The sequence below is a fragment of the Oreochromis niloticus genome, linkage group LG6 (assembly GCF_001858045.2).
Source record: "Oreochromis niloticus isolate F11D_XX linkage group LG6, O_niloticus_UMD_NMBU, whole genome shotgun sequence".
Classification (NCBI taxonomy): Eukaryota; Metazoa; Chordata; class Actinopteri; order Cichliformes; family Cichlidae; genus Oreochromis; species Oreochromis niloticus.
Genome location: NC_031971.2, coordinates 38,590,967 through 38,617,093, shown reverse-complemented (window position 1 = coordinate 38,617,093; position 26,127 = coordinate 38,590,967). Strand labels below are relative to the sequence as shown.

General features: G+C 40.0%; 2 protein-coding genes across 2 annotated transcripts in view; one reads left to right on the top strand and one right to left on the bottom strand.

Annotated features, from left to right (window-relative positions):
• Positions 1-517: 517 nt before the first annotated feature.
• Positions 518-26,127, bottom strand: part of LOC109202495 (uncharacterized) — a 30,717-nt gene continuing 5,107 nt past the window's right edge. The window contains exons 3-7 of the mRNA XM_025908225.1: positions 2,860-3,054; positions 2,373-2,690; positions 1,894-2,214; positions 934-1,044; positions 518-842 (exon numbers count right to left, since the gene is read on the bottom strand). Of these exons, the coding sequence (XP_025764010.1) occupies positions 739-842; positions 934-1,044; positions 1,894-2,214; positions 2,373-2,690; positions 2,860-3,054 (1,049 nt within the window). The 3' untranslated portion in view covers positions 518-738. The remainder of the gene's footprint in view (positions 843-933; positions 1,045-1,893; positions 2,215-2,372; positions 2,691-2,859; positions 3,055-26,127) is intronic.
• Positions 11,469-26,127, top strand: part of LOC109202355 (uncharacterized) — a 31,845-nt gene continuing 17,186 nt past the window's right edge. Inside the window, exon 1 of the mRNA XM_019359436.2 lies at positions 11,469-11,544. The gene's annotated coding sequence lies outside the window, so the exon portion shown is untranslated. The remainder of the gene's footprint in view (positions 11,545-26,127) is intronic.

Here is a 26,127-nt window from a genome sequence, read left to right as displayed (position 1 = left end):
GGGCCCTGCAGTCACCAAACTAAATGTAACTGTGGGACATTTATCACAGATTTATTTTAAGTAACAGACGTTTTTTCCTTCACCAAAACACGTCAGTAATGAACGTTTGTTAAATTAAACGTGCTAACCAAAGGACAGAGAAAGTTCATGTCACACAAAAGAAGCTGCAGCAGACTCTCAGAGAGCATAAACAACACATGGACTCGTCTACAGGACTTAGAGCAGGTTACATGTTGTGTTGTGCTTTAGTTGTTGTCCTGCAGAGTTTACAGTTGAACACCTTTGTGTTCACTAAGAGGCACAGCAGTATCAGCCCACCCTGCACATAGCTCGCTGAATATCACCGTCAGGGGCGTGGCCTCTCTGACTGACAGGTGGCAGCTAGCTGTCTGCTAGGCTACATCTCAGCTGACCTGGCAGTTGATGGTAAGAACACAAATACTGAACATGTCCTCAAAGTCCCTGTGACACATCGAAGAACAGCCCTGCATTTGTACCGTGAATCCACAGCAGGTGGACTTCATGCATCGTTCTTTTTATAAAGTTGTAGAGAGCGTTCTGAGAACTCCGTGAGAGTAGAAAAGCGCTATATAAGAATCAGTCCATTTACCATCTAAAACAGAATATTTGCTGGACTGAGATTTAATCTGAAGAAGTTTATTTTTGTGTGAGAAAGAGCAACTGTGGAAAATATGATTTTCCTGAAATTGTTAAGTTCATGTGTGGAAACAACTGCATTTAATGAAAAGACTGACCAAGTTTATGATATGAAACAGAGGAGGATACCTGGAGGTTTTGGTTGTTGGTGGGTTGTTCTCGCATCTCAAAACAAGAGTTATTATCTAGATAAGAAATAAAGAACAAATGTGTGTAACAGGAATTTTTTTAAGTAAAAGATAATCATGAAAACAGCAAAGATTTACATTCACATACTTCCTGAATTTCTGTTTCTTTGCCTGTAGCAATGAGCAACAGCAACAATCACCAGGACCATTACAGGCGCTCCCACCCCTACAATCACTCTATTAATCCATCCTGTGTCACCTGTAAACAAATTCAAATATTAGTTTTACTCTTCTTTAAGGTGTTAATGACACAGATATGATTAAAACTAGTTTCAGTTTAATAAAGTTCAGTTTTAAAATTAGATGATTTTCATGTTGTTCACACACTCAGTTACACAACAACAGGAAACATGTTTCTCATACAGTCACAACAAACAATCACTGAACCCTGCATGTGTGCAGAAGTTGTGAAGAAGATTAATTTTAATAATAAAAAAATAATAAAATAATAATAATAAAATAATTTTATACTTTTGGACATTTGATTATTCAAATCAGTGTTAAATGGATGTTTAATCACCTGCGATGCACCTGTGGTTTAAAAAAGCCAAATAAATGAACTGATATGAGTATTTGAATGGATCTTCCGTGACACGCCCACTCTGGATGCTTCTGTATCAGTATGTAAGTGCAGAGTGCACTGAAGGCATCCAACAAAAGTAAGTACAGAAAAAACATGTTTACGAAAATCAAACATCGTTAGTTTGAAAAAGTGGAAATATTTCAATAACTTCTGAAAGATGCGCTCATTTATTTGGAACCAGTAGCACGGTGGTTAGCACGGATGGACGGCTCAGGGCTGTGAGCACAGCACTGTACTCTGGTTCTGTCCTCACTCTGAGCACTGACAGCCTGCTCTGCAACAGTACCGGAGCTTTATTCAACCAAGAACTAAGCTTAAAGTTTAAGATGCACATCTAAGTTTCCTTTTCACTGAGAGCAGGTTCCAGTGTTTCAGGCGGCCACGTTTCTGCTCCACACAACGAAGGCTGGACACACACACACACACACACACACACACACACACACACACACACACACAGAGTACCTGTGATGTCATGAGCTGAACACCACAGTCTGGAGTTGAGGGCAGCAGTCTTGTTACTGACAGGGTTTTCTGCCCTGCAGGTGTAGATGGATTCATTCTTTCTCTGGATCTCCAGAGTGAGGGTTAGGTTGTTGGAGACGTCTGGGTCACTAGTATTCATTATAATCTCACTTCCTCCGTACCATGACAGGGTGACATTGAATGAATTCTCTACCCAACATCTTGCAGAGCAGATCCCACTGACAGCTGACTGGGTTTCAATGCTGGTCTTTGCTGTAATGTCGGTCTGGGCTTCAGTGATGTGTGGAACAGAAACAGGATCTAAGAAGGAAAGTGCTGCTGTTGAACTGCACCTGAACAGTCACATGATCAGATTACATGTGTGACGTCAGCATTTAAAACAGGTTTTACTGGTTCAACAAGAACAAGAGTCATTGTTATCATGCTTCTCAGTGATGGCACAAAGAACATTTACTCACCATAGACAGTGATGAAAAACTTTGTCATTCTGTTATAGAACCCCTCTATCACTATCCTGACACAGTAACTCCCAGAAAGGTCTTTGGTTATGCCGATGAAGGTGAGCTCTGCAGTGCACGGGTTCAGCAGCAGGAGACTCTCAAAGCTTTCCTTAATAGAGGTCATATTATTCTCAAACACAACTATGGGCTCTCCAACACAGCTTTCACCCTGCATCCATCTGACCTTGGGGTTTCTCAGTTGCATGTTTAGTTTAGGGTCCAGAGTGACATCGTTCCCCTCCAGAACATCAACATCAATAACATCAATAGTATTATCTGGATTTTAAAGAGAAATCACAAAAAATGCAATAAGGAAATTGTCATTTTGTTATTATTTGAGAATTTCAACACATCACAGAATCTCAAAAATCAAAGCAAATGGTTTTCAAAGCAAACGACTAAATCTAAAACATTCAGAGACAAGAAACTGTTATTTATTACTTACCGTAGACGATGAGGTCAAACGCTTTTTTCAAGACTCCGTCTGGTGTAAAAAACTGAGCTGAAAATACTCCGGTGTCATGGACGGTGAGGTTTGAGATGGTGATCGATCCCGTGTTCACGTCTGTGTTGAGCCTGTCTGTAAATCTGGTTCCATTGATACGAGTGACGTCTCCCCTGATGACGATGGTAATTGTCTCTGGGGAACGTCGCCCATAGAGCCAAAGGTAATCCTGAGTTTGATGCCATGTTTTATTAACATGTAAAGTCACAGTATCACCAACCTTCGCGATTATTTGTGATTTTTCAGAACAGACAAAGCCTAAAGAGGAGAAAGAAATTAATTAAATAACATTTCTAATAATTCCCGCTCGTCATGCAGAACTGCATGCGCGGCAATCCACGTTAATGTCATTTTAACAAGATTAACGCTGACAGCACTAGTTTTAAAACCACTTTGCTGAGCTACGAAGCTGCACCGCTTGATGATCGATTGAGCATTACGGCTATCGTAGGCAGGAGCCTCGCGGAGTGATACGTACTGTGCTTCAACATAATATTACCGTATTGTGTGTGTATAACCTCTTTTTAAGTTTTGTGGATATTATACATGGTTATGCTGAGGATATGTCGGCCAATTTCCACTGGAAATGCCTTTTGGTTAAACTGTCAGAAAGGAATTTGCATTTGCAGTGTTAAATTTGTTTTGCACTAATAAAGTTGTGGAGTTGTAAAGTATTTTGTCTCGCCTCAATTATATCGTCAGTTATATCGTTATTGCAAATTTTCAAACATATATTGTGATAAACAAAGATGGGCAGTAACGCATTAAGTAACGAGTAAAGTAAGGGATTACTATTGCAAAAAAGGTAATTAGATTTCTGTTACTTTCCCGTAGGAACGCTGCGTTACTGCGTTACTAAAACTGTGATTTTTTTGCGAGAGTGTCTCATGACAGTGACGTAAGCGAGTGCGCGATCGTGACAACAGCTGTGTGCAGATCAACAATGGATAATATAACAAGTGCGGAGAGTGTATGAGCTGCAGCGTTTAAAGCGCGGAAGTGCTGACCTTACTTTGAGTTTGATTCCGTAAAAAGTGAGAAAAACATTAGTGTCCGTTGTGCGTGGGAAGAAAACTTCTTTTTACAGAGAAAAAAACCCTAAACTTCCAAGCAAGCGGCGAGTGTACTACGACGAAATTGGAAATTCACAGACAAACTCGCGGATTCATCAACTGACCGCCGCGGCACACCTGCACCAGGGTAAACCTCCGCCTACCCCAGTCCTGCTTTACAGGTGAAAATAGAGCAACAGGACCGCTAGTCTTTGATTTTATTTATTTTCTGCTGTGTTTTACTTTCATCTATTTGAAAGACTGAGTGTAAACATAGCTTTAAATGTTAAACAAATTTCTTCCAGTCAGAGAATGTTGCATATAATTTAATGTTTGCTTGATGCATAAAGTTAAAAGATTAAAACTAATAAAAACAAGTTTTAAAAGGAGACTTTTCCATTTGATTACATTTTGTATGATGATTATGCAGAAAAAGTAGAATTGGGCTCAAAGATCTATCGCTTTATTACCTATTCAGGTTGTAAATCATGTTTTTTAAAAGTAACTAAGTAACTAAGTAATTACTTTTTAAAATAAGTAATCAGCAAAGAAATTGGATTACTTTTTGGGGGAAGTAATCAGTAATTAGTTACTGATTTCAATTAACTTGACCAACACTGGTGATAAATATTTTTGGCCATATTGCCCTGCCCTACTTGGTATATCTACAGCTATCGCAATGGCAATCTTCCTCTGCTTTAGTGATGGGATGTTCGGCTCCGAACTGGCTCTTCAGGTTGTTTTGTTGCTTTAATTAATTTATTATTAACAATGGTATAAAATGTTGCTAATGTTAAAAAAGTTATATATATATATAAACATATGCGGTGGCCCCTAGAGACAAAACACATACAAACAACAAAACACATTTCTAGCATTAACTGAACTTCCAAAGCAGAGCTACCTAGATCACTTAAATTACACAATTGAAAGCATATGTGTATTGTTTGTGTATTTATACACAAGCATTCATATATATTCAAATCATTAAAAAAAAAAAAAAAGTTCATTTACCTGTTACTACCACACACCAAATCTGGTCGTTGATACTTCCTGGCTTGTGTAGCCTCTAGGTAACAAAAGCTCAACACTGCGCCGAGCATCCTGGAGCACTTCTGTTATGTTTTGTACGTGTTTTGGAGTTTTTACGCGTTTCTGAGTTTGTACGTGTTTTGTCTGTAGGGGCCACCGTAAATATAATTTTATTTATTCATTCCACATAAAATGTAATAAATAAATCATATAATACAAAAACCAACTATTCACAGTTCAACTTTTAAGTATTTAAATTTTCAGCTTTTTCCTTTTAAACAAATTTAAAGTGAAACAACACAAAACACTGCAAACCACAACACAATGAAATATAAATTAAAATATGAAAACAAAAAGAAGATGCACATTCTCTGTCATATGGGCCTGCATGAATAAACTTTCTGAATCCTTTATCATCCGCAACTGAAAATAGTTGTGGATGATCAGTATACCTTTCTAATGTGACGTTGTTGTCCCTGGCTCTCTTTCTCTCTCTCTCCCTCCCGCTCTGTTCCTGTGCTACTGCGAGTGTAACTACCGCCCCTCCCCCCTCTGCTCAGCGCAAGCACAAGGCTCGCGTGCGGAGTGAAGTGGAAAGAAAAGTGCGAGAGAGAGGGTGAGAGAAAGAAGAAAAAAACACGGCTTGCGTCAAAGATGCGGCTGTAAGAGCCGTTTCGTTCGCAACTGACACATCACTACTCTGCTTGCCCACCATTACTAGGTCCAGTTGGTTACCCATCACCCGTTTGTCTGTGTACACCACCAATTAAAAGCTTGGACATACCTTCTCACTTAATGCTTTTTTCTTTATTTTTACTACTTTCTGCATTGTAGATACAAACTGAAGACATCAAATATAAAAAGCAAGGTATATGGAATTATGTAGCAAAGAAAAAAAAAGATAAATAAATGTTTTATATTATAGATTCCTGAAAGTAGCTGCGCTTTGCTTTGTTGACAGCGCTGCAAACTCTTTGCCTTCTCTCAGTGAGCTTCATGATGTCGTCACCTGAAATGGTTTCACCTCAGAGGTGTGCCTGTCAGGGATCATTTGTGAAACTTCTTGCCTTCGTAATGAGGTTGGGACCATCAGTTGTGTAGTGCAGAAGTCAGGTTGGTTCAAAGCTGACAGCCCTGTTTGACAACTGTTAGAATTCATATAATGGCAGGAACCAATCAGCTAAGTAAAGAGAAACAACAGTTCATCATTACTTTAAGAACTGAAAGTCAGTCACTCCAGGAAAATGCTAAACTGTGTCCCCATGTGCAGTCGCAAAAACCATCAAGACTATGATGAAACTGGGTCACATGAGGACGCCCCAGGAAAGGAAGACCAAGAGTCCCCTCTGCTGCTGAGGATAAATTCATCCAAGTCACCAGCCTCAGAAATCACAAGTTAACAGCACCTCAGATCAGAGCCCAGATAAATGCCAGGAGACAGTAGCTGTGTAAATATAAATGGTAAATGGCCTGTATTTATATAGCACTTTCCTAGTCCTTAAGGACCCCGAAGCACTTTACACATCCATTCACACACTGGTGATGGCAGCTACATTGTAGCCACAGCCACCCTGGGGCACACTGACAGATGCGAGGCTGCCGGACTGCTCCTGAGGACGCATTTGTAGGCTGATTACATCACAGCGACGCGACGAAGGCTGTCCAAATTCGTAGACTCCTCCGAATGCAGCCAACAAATGCGTCCTCCTTTTCCCCAGATTTGAAGGATGGGTCGGGTGTGTCCTTTGTGGCCCACCATATCCCAAAATTCATAGCGTGGCCCAGCCAATTCCAGTTTTCAACAATGGCGGCCGCTACTTAGTTTTAATATTACTCTTATTAATCTTTCTGGGTCACAAAATAAACTTTTAACATATTTTCAGGCGAGAATGTGGCTGTGTAAACATCAAATATCTGGTCGGTTTATAAAGACATCACATATTTGCAAAAGTGCTTCGACGTTTTCGGAGACGTCTGTTACCCACCAGCTCGATAGCTAACCGAGAACGGCACAACTCCCGGCACATCATTTTCAGATCCCGCGGACTTTTGCTACTCAGGTTAAACGTAATATATAAGTCACTTAGACAACCTAAAAATGTTATTGTTGGGCTTTTTTGAGTGTTTTATTTGTTCCTGAGTAAATCAGTTTGGCTAAAATTAAAGTTATTAGATTAGATTAAATTAAACTATTAATCCGTCGGGAGGGTTCCTCCTTGGTTTTCACACAGCTGAATAAACATCAGACAGAAAACTGATTATGTGAGATGGTCAAGAGTTTACACCAGTGTCCTGTTATATTTTAGATAGCAAGGAGCAGACGGACGAGTTTATTAAACTCCACCGAGACAGCGGTGACGCTAATCTGAAGGCCAGACCGTCCAATTTTACAGCCTTGCACTTCCGGTCTTCGAAGGACCCGGCCCACGTAGAGCGCAAAGGCCTGGTCCTTTTAAGGGTGCGGCCTAGGTTTTGGAACACAGCTAGTGTGAATCAGGCCTTTATGGTCAAACAAGTCAAGTGGCTTTATTATCATTCCAACCATGTGCAGTGGTACACAGTGAAACGAGACAACGTTCCTCCAAGACCCTGGTGCTACATATGACATATAACAGACAACCAACACAGGACCACAAAAGTGCAATGTGAAAAACAAAACAAAACAAAGACAATGCAACACCAGACAGAACGATACAGACACAACAGTGCAATAGAGAAGTGCAACAATGACAGTGGGTTGATGCAAAAGACTGAGCACTATGCAAAAAGTAACTTGATGTATGAAGGCGTTTGTGTGTGTGTGTCAGTCCAGTCATGAGTCCGACGGCTCGGGGGAAGAAACTGATTCACAGTCTGGCAGTGAGGGCCCGTAGGCTCCAGTGCCTCTTGCCAGAAGCCAGCAGGGTGAAGAGTGTGTGAGGGGTGCGTGGGGTCCTGCACAGTGCTGCTGGCTTTGTGGATACAGGTGTGATAAGTGTCTGTGATGGAGGGAAGAGAGACTGCTAAGAAACCACTACTAAGGAAAAGCAACAAGCAGCAGTGACTTGTTTGGACCAAGAAACACAAAGAATAGATATCAGACCAGTGGAAACCTGTGCTTTGGTCTGAGGAGTCCAAATTTGAGATCTTTGGTTCCGCCTGCTGTGTCTTTGTGTGGCTCAGAAAAGGTGAACAAATGGTCTCTACATGCATGGTTCCCACCACGAAGAATGGAGGAGGAGGTGTGATGGTGTGGGGGTGCTCAGTATCTCTGGGAACTCCTTCAAGACTGTTGGAAAACCATTTTGTGACGACCTCATGACGCTCAGAGACAGAATGCCAAGAGTGTGCAAAGCAAGAATCAAAGCAAAGGGGGCTGCTTGGAAGAATCTAAAATATAAAACATGTTTTTTAGTTATTTCACACTTTTTTGTTTACTACATAATTCCATGTGTTCATTCATATTTTTGATGCCTTCAGTGAGAATCTACAACGTAAATAATCATGAAAATAAAGAAAAAACATTTGACTTGTACTGCTTTATATATATATATATATATATATGTGTGTGTGTGTGTGTGTGTGTACAAACTGCATGAAAGTCTACCAGAAGATGTGAATGCAGCATTGCAGACAACGTGACGGTCACTATGATGTCCACCACAGCAGCAGTGAACCTTGGGATGCTTGGCTAAAAGATGCACAGCCTCAATGTGCAGTAACGGCCATGGAGAAGGAAACTAGAGGCCAAGATGAAGGTAGCATGAAGGGAACTAGAACTACAGAAGGCTGTGGTAAAGAAAGGGCAGCCTGAGGAGTACAAAAACTGTCAGCCTCAGCTAATCCATGGACGGGGTATACTAAAAACACAGCCATCCTCTGCTCACAGGTTAAGTGAGGATTTTTATTTTGTATAACGTGGGCAAAAATCGAATAACATTGAAAAAACAAGAAAATTAATAAAGTAATAAAAAAAGGCAAAGTAGGTCTTAAATTGTCTGTTAGAGGGCACAACTGTAAAATTATTGGTGGACAGTGTGAAGGACAAAGGGCAAACAAGAGTAAATCTTCTGATCTGCCAGCGTTGTGTATTTGTGTCTGACTACAGCGTCAAACAGAGGACTGTAATGCTGCTCTGTGCCGCTAGTGATGCATGAATGATTGATTATATCTTATGCAAAATTTTTGCTTGCATTTCCACGTTGGGAGTCATGTTACACCAGTATTTTCAGATATTCTGGGTCAGTCACACTGATGTGTTTTAGACAAAATATAAAATCAGGAAATAAACACGGTGAATGCTTCATCCTAAAAGAAAAAGTCTTCGCTGGCTGTTTTGTTGTTTTAGTATGAGACAAAAGGTGGCAGTCACATAGGTTTACCTGGTGACTTTCCCACAATGCACTGCTGAAGAACAATCCAGGTGACTGTGCTGCGTGACACCAGCAGGAGCGTCTTTTATTTGTTATTCTGCCCCAGGGCAGCTGTGGCTACAATGTAGCTGCCATCACCAGTGTGTGAATGGATGAATGACTGAATGTAGTGTAAAGCACTTTGGGGTCCATGGGAACTAAGTAAAGCGCTATACAAATGCAGGCCAGGCCATATTCTTCCTTTATTTCATCTAGGATGAGTTTTTTTTTTGTGTGAGGCGTGCGATGACATGAAACAGTAACTCTCCTCAGACATGTTAACGCATCCACACCCACTCTGAGCTCATTGTTTACTTTAATATTATGGTTTTACTTCATTACACCATACTGATCATTGTTTATATTCTCTTTTATAATATTCATTTCTTTTATTAAAGTTCAATTATTTTGGTCATTCCCAGTAACCCACATCTACAAATGTGATATGATTTACCTTTCACTCACATTATATACACTATAATTTAATGTTTATGATGACTGAACAGGTCGTGGGAGGCCAGACGTGAACTCAGGAACCGTTTTACAAAATACGAAATCAAGTGAACAGTGGAGCGAGGAATATATATACACGAGGGAAAACTACAGGTACATAACCCTGACACAGACACAGAGGGAAACAAACACTGAGGCAACAATGACTGCACAAGCAGGGAGGTGGGACACATGCATGATAACACAAACCTAAAAACTAGATGACAAACTAAGACCCGAGGATACCGTAAACAATGAGGGATTACAAAAAGGAAGTAACGTCAACTAAGAGCCAGAAGCAGGACCATGGATTAGAACTCTGCTGCCTGCTGGGAAATATGCTCAAAGGATGAAACACTGCAGAACTACAGACGAACATCTGCAGTGAGAACTAATCTGAAACCTGTGAACGGAAAGTCCGAGATAGTCTATGAAGAGAAAAATGCATAAAAACTCGTGAGTGGGATAACGAGTGTGTAACCTGATAATCTGAAAACTGTAAAGCGATAACGAGCCTCTCTTCACTAATAAACGTTCAGTCGTTTAAAAGTCGAAACAAAACCTGCAGACTGAGAATTGAAAGATGAGCATTGAGACCTATCTGCCACGAAAAGCAAAGGCACCGTGAAAATCATGTTTTGTGAGAGTCAGTGACGTTTACCGCTGTTACGAAGAAAAGACACAAAACTAATGCACGAATATCACGTTACACGAGTCAAAAGGAGGGGCCAGGATTCCTAGAACACACCTGGATTCATGTGTTTGACACGACCGCTTCTGTTTTAGCGCACAAGCGCAAAGAAAACTGAGCTTTCATTTGTATTTTTGCTGTGGACTGTGAAGATCATTGTAGGACGTTAATAAACACAAGAAGCAAAGTGTGCAGCCTCCCAGATGTTCTAGGTGTGAAGGCGGACTAACGCGAAAAAAGTTGCACATTGTACTCATATAATTATCTAAATATTTTTTGTAAGAGCACAATGCTGTCTGCATGTTAGAGCAGCACTATGTGACTGTTCTTATTCTGAGAAGCTTCGCATTAAAAAACAAATTTTAATAACTTTACAGTTTAATTAGTTTAATAAGGTGAAAACAAGATGTAGCAACTGCAGAGGCGGAAATGTGATAAGGTGAAGCAAGCACTGTACAACAGCGCCACCTGGTGGAGGGAATATGTTTGTGCGCTGTGTTAGTAAACTTGCATAAGTGGACCTTTAATGTCATTTATGGTAAATGTATAGCGCTTTACACATCCAGTCATCCACACACTGGTGATGGCAGCTACATTGTAGCCACAGCCACCCTGGGGCGCACTGACAGAGGCGAGGCTGCGGGACACTGGCGCCACCGGGCCCTCTGACCACCACCAGTAGGCAACGGGTGAAGTGTCTTGCCCAAGGACACAACGACCGAGACTGTCCAAGCCGGGGCTCGAACCGGCAACCTTCCGATTACAAGGCGAACTCCCAACTCTTGAACCACGATCGCCCCATGTTTATGAAAACAGAGAAGAGAAAATGAGACAATAAATCCACTGTAACCAAGACATTATAATAAAGTGAAAGTGAAACGCCCTTTCCTGCTGCAAGCCGCTCCCTTTAAGCAGATTCCAACTTTCTCTTTCACAAATGTTCCCGCTCGACTCCAGATCACAGCTGGTAAGAAAAGCTGAATAACTCTTTAAAATGTTTGATACAAAAGACAATCCGGGACTGAGCAAAGCTCGCTCACTTTAGAGGGAATTTCTCTCTCTCTCTCTCTCTCTCTCTGTCGCTGTTTATTCTCATATGAAAAGTGAAAGTTTTTCTCTGTTGTTGTTATTGTGATATTATTAAACTGTGGTTGTTGTTTTGAGACTGCTTTGGGTTATGTCTGCGTTCCTGTTTCTCTGCTGTGAAGTGAGGAGTGAAAGTCTGACTTGGATTCAGTGAGATTTACTGAATGTGTGTTTTTGCTGAACCAGACAAATCTGCGTTTTTTATTCATAACCACAGATTACTGCATTTACAGCAGATTACAGCAGGAATGCATTGCTGAGTGTTCAAGCAGCAGACCTCTTCCACTTTTCTTTTTTTCTGACACATCCTGTTTCAGCGCTGTGTTTATAATAAAAGGTTATTTAACAACTGTGTGATGTCACAGGGAGGGGTTATTCCTAATATGGTCATCTCAGGTAAACACATTGTTTACAAACAGAGTCTGAACTGAAGGGCTGTCAGAATAAAACAAAATATGGGTTCATTTGTAATATGAATCATACACACATACAGCAGCAGAGTCCAAAGAGCTGGGTCTGCTATCAGTAGATTTACATGTAGTTAGTTTATTAGAGTTGAACTGCAGTGTGTGTGTGTGTGTGTGTGTGTGTGTGTGTGTCAAAGCGTTTCTGAGCAGTGTACCAGGGGCATGGAAAAAAGCTGTCGTACCATATGCACGAGGAATGTGTGTGTGTGTGTGTATTATGTGACTCGCTGCATGTGACTGATTTTTGGGGACGGGTACAAAAACGTAAAGCTTTAGTCTTTTTGTTTTTCTGTGACTGAAACAAGAACCTCGAACCTGCACATGCAGCACTTTTACTGCTGCTGTCAGCTGTTTTATGGTTTTACTTTAAGCTTCTTGTTTTCTTCGAGTTTCAGTCAAAATGCTTTTTATATTTTTATAAGCATTTTTGAAAATCTTTCAAAAGTTTGTATAACTCACTGTACCTGTTAATGTGTAGATTTTTCCTTCATATCAGACACACAATAGGTGGTTCACCTTCATAGATACAGAGTGGGCTGCAGATTTATAAGCCACTCAGCCCAAATGCTGCAAATGAGATTTCTAACGTCAGCCGTGCTACCAGATGGTTTCCAGAGGTTTGGATTGGAACAGCTCTCAGTGCCACATCAGCAGAAACACACTCAGCGTGTTCATGCAGAGGCAGAAGGCCTGATTGTAACTGCAGACTTCCTTTGCTCAGGGTTGCGTGTTCTGATTGGTTGTCCAGTTAAGTCCATAAACACACCTGGATGCCTGATACAGACAGTGAAACGTTTCATTCTAAGATCTGGACTCTATAGCAGAGCTTTGGTTTTAGTTCATTTCAGTCTGAGTTTGTGTCTGTGTTTATTACTTTATTACTTATTGCTTTGATTTGTTTAAATAGATTTAACACTGAGGTTGTCAAAGCTGCTGTCAGAGCACATGACAGGGTCACAGCAAAAAAAAAAATGCTGGTAATGTGACTGTCAGACAAAAAATATTTAATCTTGAATTCATTTTTTGCACTAGTTCACATTTTTTGTTTTTGTTTTTAATACTTTCTGAAACTGCGTAAGCTCTTTTTGTTAATACTAGGTTTATTCTCCCAAACCCAATAAGACTGAAAAATGCATGTTTCCCGGCTTTTGTGCAGCTAATGTTTTAAAGCATTAGATTTAGTTTTCCAACCGTTATCGGAGACGTGTTGTGTTGTGATGTTTGTGACACTAGATGGCGCAGTTGTTTCAGGCCATGCTGCTCCAAAAAATAAAGGGAACACTTAAACAACACAATGTAACTCCAAGTCAGTCACACTTCTGTGAAATCAAACTTTCCCCTTAGCAAGCAGCACTGATTGACAACCAATCTCACATGCAGTTGTGCAAATGGAATCGACAACAGGTGGAAATTACAGGCGAGTAGCAAGAAATCCCGAATAAAGGAGCGGTTCAGCAGGTGGTGACCACAGACCGCTTCTCAGTACTTATGCTTTGGTCACTTTTGAATGCTGGCAGTGATTTCACTCTCGTGGTAGCATGAGACGGAGTCTATAACCCACACAAGTGGCTCAGGTAGTGCAGCTCATCCAGGATGGCGCATCAATGTGAGCTGTGGCAAGAAGGTTTACTGTGTCTGTCAGCGTGGTGTCCAGGGCATGGAGGCGCTACCAGGAGTAAGGCCAGTACATCAGGAGATGTGGAGGAGGCTGTTGGAGGGCAACAACAGCAGGACTGCTACCTCCACCTTTGTGCAAGGAGGAACAGGAGGAGCGCTGCAAGAGCCATGCAAAATGACCTCCCAGCAGGCCACAAATGTGCTTGTGGCCTGCTGGAGTCAGAAACAGACTCCATGAGGGTGGCTTGAGGGCCCGATGTAATTTTGTGTGATGTTGTTGTCAGCACATTCAACTATGTAAAGAACAAAATATTTAATAAGAATATTTCATTCATTCAGATCTGGGATGTCTTATTTTTGTGTTCCCTTTATTTCTCTGAGCAATTTATAAAACCCGTAAAGAAAATGAAGAAAACTCCAAACATTGTTGTCTCCAGTGACTGTGTGCATGCATCATCATCACAGAAAGTGAAGTAAAGAAGAGCTGTGAGGGCGAGCAGGAGTATAACACAATATAAGGGGAGCTAAGCCAAAATAACTGTTTATGTTCAAATTACACCAACTTTTGGACACGCCCAGGAATTTATATAACTCCGCCCCTTTGGCCTAGTGCACATTTTACCTCAAAACCAGACTGAAAACAATGAATTTTGTAACTTACAAAGGCTCTACTTCCCTTTAAATTAATGATTACAACACACTGGAAAATAATATTTCCTTCCTTACTTACTTCCTGTACTTTGGATACATGACATTTGTGTTTTGTTACCTTTAAGAGAAAATGGAAATACTAGGATGGGTTTGTGATTTGAGTTGATGTTATTAGAATTTACTGAATCCTTTTAGTCACTCGATGGTTCTGTGATTTGGTTTGATCTTTAATTGAAATCTTTTTGTTCTTATTTGAATGTATAGAATTAATTTATTCATTCATCCAACCTCCATCTGTTAAGTTCATTAAATTTAAATTCATCATTAGAAATGAACCCTTTGGTCTAAGTGTGCACACCACATCAGACCTTCTGTGAGCCAGCAAACCAATTCCAGTGTAGTGCTCATACAGTGTGGTCCTCAGGCTGGAGCCAATCAGATCACAGTTACTGTGTCCTCTCTCAGCTGTGCAGACCTGCTCACAGAAACATTCAATCCAAGGGCACAAATACCACCACAGTCCACTTTTCTCTTTGTGATGTACAGCGTATCAGTATCATCTGTTGTCAGCCACCACAGGTTGACTTTTGGTAACACAAACAGTAACTGTTGGTGTTAAATCTGGTGCAGCATAACTGCACAGGATGACATCACATACGTCGAGATCTTTAACTCATCAAGATCATAAGAAATCAGTTTTTAAATAATAATAATAATATTTTTATCCTAACTCTGAAAGCATGTAGTTTTGTGTATATGGATACAATTAGACCTATTAGACCTATTTAAAGTCAAACTGAACTACTTATGATTTCCCAGTTGCGCCACTAGAGGGCGGGATTGTTAAAGCTTAAACTAAAGTTCTAGTTCAGCCTGGAAAAAACTCAGCAGATAATCCAGTAAACATCACGTATTTGAATCTTTGTCTGCTACAAAAGATAAACAAACATTATGACAATGAAATGTTTCACAGCTGTTTAAAGCTAAGAAGTAGTCCCACCCACAAAGCAGGGGAAAGTATTTTTGGATGTTTTGTGATGGAAATAATTTATTCATGTGTTTTCTGGTTTAAAAAAATGTGAATGAATTAGGCGAACTGTTATCACAAAACTTAGCCAATCAGCAGTGGACTTCCGGAGACGCTTGCCGTTGACCTTGATCATGTGACCTTAATCCGTATGCACAGAATTCATCCTGCTCAGCCGGAAGTCAGGAAAGTCGGACATCTTGTTAGCAGAAAAGTGTCAGCTAGCCGCTAAGCTAACGGCTACAGTAGAGTAGGACTGGTGCTGGCAGCATTAGTGTGTGATGTGGCTGTTAAACTGTCGGTTCTTTGGATATCAGATGTTGCTTTGACAAAGTTATGTTTGTGTGTAAAATGTATTTCAGCTGTTTTTAAATTGCTGTATTTTCATTTATTTTCTGTGGAGTTCTTTACAAAGTGTAAGTCCGGTGAGCTACAGCGAGGAGCTGAATGCAGCTAAAATGTTGAATGAAGGAGCTGCTTATGCTGAACATTGTCAGCCCTTCGTGCTGTTAGGATTATAGTTCAGGAATATGAAACTGCAGTGATTCAGCTTGTTGCGCAGCAGAGCTATGTGAACTGAGATGAAGGTTACACTGACACTGCTCATGCTCAAAGTTTGGAGAAAGTGTGACTGCTTCACCACAGTGTATGTGACCATATGGATCATGTGACCTGTTTACAACAAACAAGACATGAATTTTTAGACAGATGAACCCAGTCTGAACCCAGTACTGTTTATAAGACTGGGGAAACCTGCAGTCAGCTGAGACTGAAGAAGTCACTTGGATGAGTGACGAAATGTTCCTCCCACAAAACGCTACGTCCAGATGAACAGATTCAACTTTTTGGAGAAACCCAGTCTGAAGTAAGCCTCCATATTCCCCCAGTAGTCACAGCTTCATTCCCGTTTCACAGTGGGACTGACACCTGCATGACCTCAGACTTCCTTTCCCTTCTTGGAGCGTGGAAGGACAAACTAACACACCGGGCCTCAGACATTCATCTACACACTGCATTCAGAGACAAATTGTACATTGAACTGCTTTTGGTCATCTGTGGTTCTGTCTTCTGCTGTTATGAAGTCTAAGCTGCCTTTTTACAGGCTTCCTGATTCAAACTTCACACTCAAAAGCTGCTGAGTGTTTTGCTGAACAATCCTAATGAAGTTTCAGTGTTTGGATGTTTATTAGAGAGCAGGAGGTTCCTGGTCAGCTCAGGTCTTTCTGAGGGAGTTTCCATGTTCTTCCTGTCCCTGGTGCTCCACATGTGTGTGTGTGTGTCAGGTTAAGTAGGGATCGTAGTTGTCGGTGTGGATGTGAGAGTGTGTTTTCTGTCTCTGTGGGTTGGACCGGTAACCTCTCTGAGGCGCACCGCCCCTCTCGCCCTGTGACAGCTTCCTGTGGCTGTAGTTGGAGAACCAGTAAAGAAAGTGGATGAATGAACTGGCCTGTACAGTATAACTGCACAACACTGTATCTGTGTTCTGATAAAGTGTCTGTAATTCATAATCAGCTCATGTAAAATTGGTGAAGCTGCTTGAATTAAAGCTGAAAGTCTGTAGTGAGGTGTAGAGAGGCAGAACCATAAATGTATTCTTGGTCCAACAGGTTAAAGACCTGAAGCTTATGTTATCAGTTTACATATAATACAGAAATATTTGATTTGGAACGAGCTCATGAGCCTGTCAGCGACGGCGAGGTTCCTTAAAGATGAGCACTAACACTTTAAAACAGGCTCTGAAGCTGAAGCTGGACTGATGATCATCGTAGCAGAGCAGCTGATTTCAGCTGTTACTCTCCTGTACTCTTCCTCTTTGAGCTGTAGTCGAGTATTTAATTACACAAAGCTGACAATGATGATGCACAAAGAGCAAAGTTTATATTTAAAGGGTTTGTTTCTCTAAAATAAGACACACTGACTGAAATCAGCTGATTATACTGGTTTATAGTGGCTCATGGTGGATTACTTACTGTTCCTGCTGCTGTGGAGCGTGAGGATTATCCTCTTTGTTAGCTTTGATACACGTACTTAAACAGATGTTTCAAGCTTATGAAGATTGCTTTTGTTAAACAAACTAAACTGGATGTGAGCGAGAAATATGAAGACAGTTTCTATTAATCACCCATTTCTCAAACTCCGCCCACAGCTTTATACAACGTTTCTGAAGTTATGTTTGTTTTCATACACATGACATTAAGACAAAAAGTTGTAAATGTGTAACTATTAATTTTGTTTGTATGTTGTTAAAAATGATCGTTACACTGTAAAATATAACTTGTTGTTTCAACTTAAAAATATGAGGTAAAGGGCTGCCTTAAAATTTTAAGTTAAGTCAAGAAATAGAGTTTGTTCTTATAACACAACCAATTGTTATCTTAATGAAAAATCACATGTTGTCTAAACTTTCATCTTAGTTTAGTTGACTGAGATTTGTTAGTCAGTTCAACTCCTTTAATTGTCATTTTTACTTGGGAAAACCCTTTCAGCTAAATTAAAATAATCTATTGTTTAAACTCTTGTCCTAGTTCAGTTGACTTGGGTTTTTTAGTTAATTCAAATACTTTAGTAGTTCTTTTAACTTAGGAATCTATTTTAGCTTAACTAACATAATCTGTTAGCTAAGTTGATTTAAGTTTATTAATTAACTGAGCTCCTTAAGGTAGCTGAGTGAACTTGTAAATCATTTTCATTTTAATTATCAGAGTTGATTGACTGGATGTAAAGAAAAATGTGTATTAAACATCTTAAGTTTTGTTTTGTTTTTTTAGCTTTCTAACATCCATTTCAGCAAAACTACCTGTTAGGTTTATCTTAGATCTCAGGTTTAAATATCTACATTCCTTTAAATTAATTTTCTGTTGTTTACAGAAAAAAAAATAAAACCCCACAGATTCCATTAAAGTCTATCTGATCATTTCATACAGAAAGTTTGTTTTAAGACCATGACAAGACAATTACTCATGAGCACCCAACATTCACCATTTATTGTGCCATCTGAGTCATCTAAGAAACAGAAAAATCAGTGACGTAGCTCATCAGGCTCACAATCCATCAAAACTCAAAGGCTGCTCCCTGTGAAACAATAAATTTGAACTTGGTCTTGAGCCCAGTTTGGGTGAAGATTAAATTCTGACCAATACTCTAGGAGCAGTAGTGATTCTTGTGAAGTAACAACATAAAGTCTGCATTAATGTAATGTATCAACGGGACACTTGCTATTTTAGAAAAGTTATTCTTTACATTTACAAAATTTTTAAACTTCATTGTGCTCAGTCACACCTGTTAGCATAAAACTTGAAATATTAAAATAGTACAAAACCTTTGATAAGTGACAGTAAAGATCAGTTTATAACAAGTAAGACATCAAACTCTTGTATTTGTCTTCGTTTACAATTGCAACAAATTCCACAGAACCAATATCTCTGAAAATGAGTGCATGCTTCTGAAACATTTGATAATATGGATATTTCAGAAACATCAGTTTGAGTCTGCTCAATTGCAAAACAAAGGAAAAACTACTGACTTGCATGAGATAAGCATCTGCAGAGTCCACCATTATATTGTTGTTCACATAAGTTTCTTAAACCATGAACAAATGAGTAATTGTCTAATCTGGAATGTAAAGTGTAGTCATTTAGTGACATACAAAAGTGAGAATGAGAACTTGCAAGAATAAAAAAACAAACAGTAAAATAAAAACTGTCCTTAACACTAAGGAGCATACAATTACAGTTCTGCATGGCTTTCTGCAAGAGTCTGTTTCTTAGACCATGCACTAGTGAGATGCACTGCCTTCCACCAATGTTCATTAGGATGTTCTGAATGACTTCAAAGATGTCCTTAAGTTCCTTTGGATAGTCTATGTTGAGGGCAAAAAGAAGGCCCATCAGCATGGAAATGGCACTTGAGACATCCCTCAGATTAGACAGGATTACTGCCGCCTCAAGGACAACCAACACATCGATGATGTCTTCTTCTTTCACCATCGCAATGCCAACTTTCATCCTCTTAGAAAACGTGTCTTCAATACCTGTCGGCTATAAAAGGGTTCAAAGACAAAAAAAAAAAAAAATTACACAATTACAATTACACAATATCCCTTGTGCTTAACAATTCATGTCTTTCCAAAGAAGAGCCATACTGATGCTTTGGATGATGGTGATTGGCTTTGGGTAACACTTATTAGTTGTTAAAGTTTTTTCAGAATGAGATATGCACCCCCATGTTACAAATCCATTTCTTGCTTTAAACAAAGACCATGTTCATAAATAACTGAGCATGTCTTCAATTGCAGAATTCAAACAAAATTTTCAATTTAAATGGTAAATGGCCTGTATTTGTATAGCGCTTTACTAGTCCTCTAAGGACTCCAAAGTGCTTTACACATTCAGTCATTCACACACATGGGTGGATGACTGAATCGTGACTCAAGAGTTGACAGTTCGTCTTATAATTGGAAGGTTGCCGGTTCGAGCCCTGGCTCCGACAGTTTCAGTCGTTGTGTCCTTGGGCAAGACACTTCACCTGTTGCCTACTCCTCTTTGAGGTGGTGGCCAGAGGGCCCGGTGGTGCCAGTGTCCGGCAGCCTCGCCTCTGTCAGTGCGCCCCAGGGTGGCTGTGGCTACAATGTAGCTTGCCATCACCAGTGTGTGAATTTAAATCTACTTATGCTAAATATTGGCTGTGCTCTAAACCAAATCTGGCTGAGAATACATGAAATGTGCAAACTGCAGCTACACTACAGGATCAGATTGTGGCTCCATAGACAATGCTTCTTTAATCAGTTTATTGATTAAAGTTTATTTTTCCCCCTATATTAACAGCATGAAAAAAGAGCATATAGACATGGCTGAACAGGTTGCATAATTGGCACTGAATATCAACATCCACCTTTACCCAGCTGCCCAATGACTCTCGGCCAGTAACCTTTAATTGCTTACCCAGTCTACACAGTCTCTTTTCCAGGGTCCAGGACATTTCACCAAAGTATTGCCCCCCACAGCTGTAGCAGCCACTGCAGCCCCTTAAATATCCTAATATCTCTGCCATTACAATATACAATGTGAGAAATCAAACGTAAAGCTGAAGTGAACAGTACAGCAGCGAAATGTCAAAGACCCTGGTGAAGACATGAATAAACACAAGACACTAATAATATCAATGCTAGCTTGCCAGTTAGTTTCTCTGAAACCCAGACCAAATCCAGTGTCAAAGATCTTGTAATAATACATTTGGTGAGGAAAAAGTACACATGTTATCATGTGGCATCTGTTGTTTCATAGATGCCACATGTTTCATTTAAAATCCACTGTGGTGCTGTCATTATTAAATTTACTAAAAGAAACAATGCTAACCTTCACAGTCTTGAAAGTGTGTGAGGGATCTTCCTTTAGAAAATGAGGTCCTCTGTCCTCTTCCTTTGTGTAGGGCTCTGGTCAAAGAAGTCAAAAAGAAAACAAAAACACTTTTTAAACAGTGTTTATGAAGCATGTAGACAGCTCCAAATTCACAGCTTTTTGATACATAATTCCATCAATATATGATTATCATTGGAGATTTTGAATCAGGCTTATCAGGACATTCAAGTAGAATATGATATCCAACCTACCACCAATATACACAGATTCTGTAAAAGTTACCACACTAAATGTCCAGTTGTGAAATATGATGACAGACTTTACTTATCAGCTTTCTTTCAATGAGTTCATCAGTTGAACTGGATAACCTAAAACTTAAACAAAGGAGAACATTTCGCAGTTGAACACTTACATCATCACCGAAGCATCTTATGAGCCTAGTTAGCCCTCCTATGCCGCTCTTGATTTTGTACAGCTCCACGAACCTCTCCATAATGGTCAAGCACAGCAAAAAGGAACCCTTTCAGGTCAACAGATGTAAGACGGGCAAATTCTGCTTCAACCTGAGCAATAGAAGAAGAGGGGTGGAGAGTACAGGCAGAATAAAAAAAAAGATTCTTTGAGACCCAAATTTAAGCAAACAGTCATCTGAGGCCCATTAGAGAAAACACAAACACACAAAAGCAAACAAACAAAAAGATGCACTTTACCTGCCGTTCAGCGAACAAGGAAGTTCAGAGAACAATAAGCTCTGTCTTGAAATCTTTTAAAGTAGAATGATTGTGAAAATGACTTATGTGATGTAAAACTTTAGTAAACGTGCGATTAAAAGAACACTGAGTAAAAGGACAAGTAACAGTTTCCTTATTCCTCAGATGTTTACCTTGATGAGCAATACTGTTTTAGTCCAACTGCCTCATTAAAGTTACACAACAGGCTTTTTACATTAAAGCCAGCAAGTCCATTACATACTCCCTTTTTAGATCTGAAATACTGTGCACATTCTGTGTATATGTAGTGGACAGCAATTTACCCAAAAGAGTGCAAAGTTTGCAAGTCCACCTCATTTAAATGACAAAGACAGATGTGATCATCTAGACCTGTGAAAATAAATTAATGACAAACTTGCAGTTATGGATGTTATTACAACCACAAGAACCTAAACGGTCTGCTCCATTGCTTTTGTTAATGAATCACTTGTTGGTAACAGGTCTGAATATTTAGTTTATGCCACCTGCATGTGATCATCAATAGTGCCATATTACTTATATCATTTGTTCTACAGAGCTATTAAGTTACAATATAATCTGTGGTGTTTCCAGTATGACAAAATGCACAAATTGTAACTTACCATTTGACTCCACTGACAAAAATAAATCCCCAGCATCAAGTTTGGCTTCACAGACCTAAAATAAGTAAAATAAAAATATATGTTATAATTATATTGTTTTCGCCATTTATTCATGTTTGCTAATTTTCTGACATATAAACAATGTTAGTTTTGTTACAATACAGAGAATGCAGTTTAATTAAAAGGTAAATTATGCAAAAAAAAAAAAACTTCTGCAGTATACCATGCCAAAAATCAGTGTCTCTGATGCCAATTATTTTATTACTACAGCTCTTTTAGTATGGAAACTCACACAATCTAGTCATACTAGTCACAAGAGTTCAAAAATAAGTCAAAATAGTGAGCTGTTGTTAAGCATAAAGCATTTCAGGGTAACAAATAACTGCACAATAGAATTAAAGCAAAAAATAAACACACTGGAGGACTATCTGATAAAAACTAATATAATGCTGGTTTGTAGACCATATTTTGTCTCAGTCCTCAGTGCACTCTTGCAGCTTAGCATGCAGCAGTTAATAACAACTTAAGTGATTACATAGGGGTAAACAGATGACAACAAGCATCCGAGTCCTGCCAAAAAGTTCTTTTTGAACCCAGCCAGTTATTGGAAATATTGCCAAAATGAACTTCCACCAAAATACAACAGCCTGTGAACTTGAAAGAAATTTACAAGTACAGAGACAATATGAAATAAGCTTTATTAATTAGCTGAGTTAGCTTGCTAATATCGCAACAGTGGTTGAGTGCAGAACCTTAAAGCTAGCGGCACAATACTTGTGATTTGGTCAGTGCCACATTAAACCCATAAAAAAGGCCATATGTCAGTTTATTAGGTCAAGTTTGGTCATGACACACAAGCTGGACCTTGTCGGCTAAAGCTACATTAGCTAAAGCAAACATTTCGGTAAAAGAGAAAAACACACATCATGCCATAGATTCAAAACATGTTCCAACTTTTGTAGCTCTCTTTCCTTATAGTTATAACCAATGTTACTCACCTTGAAAGCATATTCCAAAGAAGACGATTAGGAAACGTCCAAGTAAAGTGAGCATGTCGTTAACCGCCAATTCCCCATGATGCACCTCGGTAGCAGTCACGTGAGGCAGTTTTGAATCCTGCTGTGCTCAACTTACCCACATTGTCAAGTTCACATAAGTTGCTGATTTAGCTGGACACGAGTTTTCAAGTTAGCTTTTTTTGGTGTAATTGGGACGTTTTTAACTTGTAATTCTATGTTATAACAACAACTTCAGTCATCTATCGTCAAACTGATATAGAATAATATGTTGAAACAACAAACATCTAGAATTACATTTTACAGTGTAGTATTTGTTCTGTGATGAGCCAGTGTTACAGTTCCCTCTGTGTCTCGGGTCTTCTGGTTCTGATTGATGGCACTTTGTTATGTTTCCAGTAATGTGAGTTTCACCTCTTTAAGGGGCCTGGTGTTAGCAGCTGTGTGTGTGTGTGTGTGTGTGTGTGTGTGTGTCTTGCCCTTCCTGTGTGTCAGAGGATTTCTTACCATATATGCGACAGCCTTGTGTGGCATGTTTGACCAGTTTGGCTTTTTCTCCTCTATATTCTGGATCAAGTGAGCTGAGGCTCTGCTGGATCAGTTGGTCTTTCCTGTTTTGTAATGAGCCGATTCTGGTCTAGAGTCAGAGAAAGATCCAAGAATCCTGTTGGTGCAGATTCTTTGGGAGTTGGGAGGAGATGCTCAGTCATGATGACACAGCACAAAACCAAACACAGCGAGCTTCAGTTCCCCCTGTTCAAGCCAAAAGGACCGACAGGAAGTGGGTCGATGACTGGTTACTGTTTCCTGTATGAGCAGTGATCACATGACTGAGACCTGTTTGATTGTTTCTATTTTAACATCCTTAACACTGCCTTAGTTTGCTTTGTGTTTGTCATCTTTTTATTGATTTTTTCTGGAGACAAAAAGTTGATTTTTGTTTGTTACACTTTGTCACTGTGAATCTGACAGAACAGTTAGGAGTCATAAACCCACAGGCCTGAAGGGATGAAGGTTAAAGCTCTCACTGTTTGTGAGAGACCGCACTCCCCCACTGCGCGCGCGCACACACACACACACACACACACACTCAGCAATGGAAACACAGCGGCCTGTCTGTGGTTGGAGGGTGGGTGCTTTACAAGACTGGTGGTACAAGACTGATTTTTAAGATTTATGGTTTATACCAAAGACCGGCTGATGACGGGAAACAGCTGTCAGCCAGATAGCTCAACCAACACAAGCGGTGCAGTATAAAGAGATGTTAATTCGAGGTGTGAGGGGTCTGAAATCAGAGTTCTCAATGTTGGTAACCATGGTAACGCATGCTGAACATGTCCTGGTCCACAGCTGAACACTTTCCCTGAATCACAGGAACACAGGAAGATGTGCAGTAAAGTCACAAACAGTGGTAACAGACCACACGCTGTAATAACAAGAGAGCAGAAAATGGATCCGTTTGTTAGTCGTGTTTATCACTGAGGATTTAGATTCTGTGGGTTTTATATTGTTTCGGCCACAAGTTAAAGTTCCCACATCTGCAGCACTCAACACCACAGCAACCTGTTTCTCTCATGTGCAGCTGTCTGTTAAGGTTGGCTGTGTGGCAGGCAGGCAAGGAGGAGTGGTGGACCCAAAATGCAGGACTCAAACTCAAGGGATGAACTCAAAATACTCAGCTTTATTTGCTGGCACAGGAAAACGAGCATACAAAGCAAAGCAAAGCAAACTGGGTCAACGACCCAGGCATCCTAACACTGTCGTGTTATAAGCTGCTGAAACTTTCTTAGTCAACTTAACCAAAATAAGTAAAGCAGTCAGAGCTGAACCTCTGCCAGCATGTCTGCACATTTAATATTGTTCCTTTCATTATTCACTGTCTTCACTTCACAGTAACAAAGGAAGCGACCGCTAACAGGTTAACTTAGGTATGTTTTCCAGTTTGTGCCAAACTTAAACTGGTTTTCACGTGCAGCCAGTCTGATGGCCGAGGGCTGGACTGTGTCATACTGTGATTACATGATTAAACTTCCTGCCCCCTCACCGGCCCCCCATCATGGTTTTGAGTTTGTGGGGGGGTTATTCATTCTTCTTTGGTATCTTATTATTATAGTTTCGTATAATTTTATAGTTTTTTGCTTTATTTCAGGTTAAGAAGAGGTTTGGGTTGGAGCTCTTCTGCTTGTTCTTTTTCCCTCTGTGTTTCATTGTCTCTAATTCTGCCTCATAGTTTCTTGTTTATGTTAGTTTCCTTTGTGTCCAGAGTTCCTCATTAGCTTAGGCAATATTCAGTTATCTTTTGTGTTCCTTGCATTTAGTTTTTTGTATTTTCGAGCAATAAAGCAGTAAAGTTCAGTCCTGCCTGCCTCTGCTCATCATATCTGCTTGGATTGTGAGGGACCAGCTTTTCCTCTAAACTCTGCTCTCTCTCTCTCTCTCTCTCTCTCTCTGCATGGCTGCTTTGTGAACAGTCAGATCAGGTTACAGCAGTGCTACAACAGTTGCATCATGTTACAGCTAGATAGAAATATACATTTTCTATCTCTGTGTTTACACAGAGGAACCGTGAACGCTGGCATCACGTCTAATAAAGGGATATTTGCACTGGAGTAATGTGATTACTGCAGCAGGAACCTTAACAATGGCCTCATTATGTCTCCTGTCGACTTTCCACAGCAGCCACAACTTCTTTTTTTATGTGGGTGGTGATTCTTCCCTCTCTCTTGAATTAAATGCTGACATATCACATAATGATTTTAACCTCAAATCTGTTTGTGGCTTCTAGAAGTCGGCGAGGAATAAAGAATATCTGACTGATGGCTCATGGTTACTGGTTCATCTGTTTCAGTCAGAGTGATACCTGCCACTAACTGAGTACATGTGGGGGTTTGTAGTACAGCCTGAACCACAGAAACTGTGAATACTGAATACTGTAGCTGTGGTCTGGATGGTGACCTGCAACCTGTGCACATGCTAAC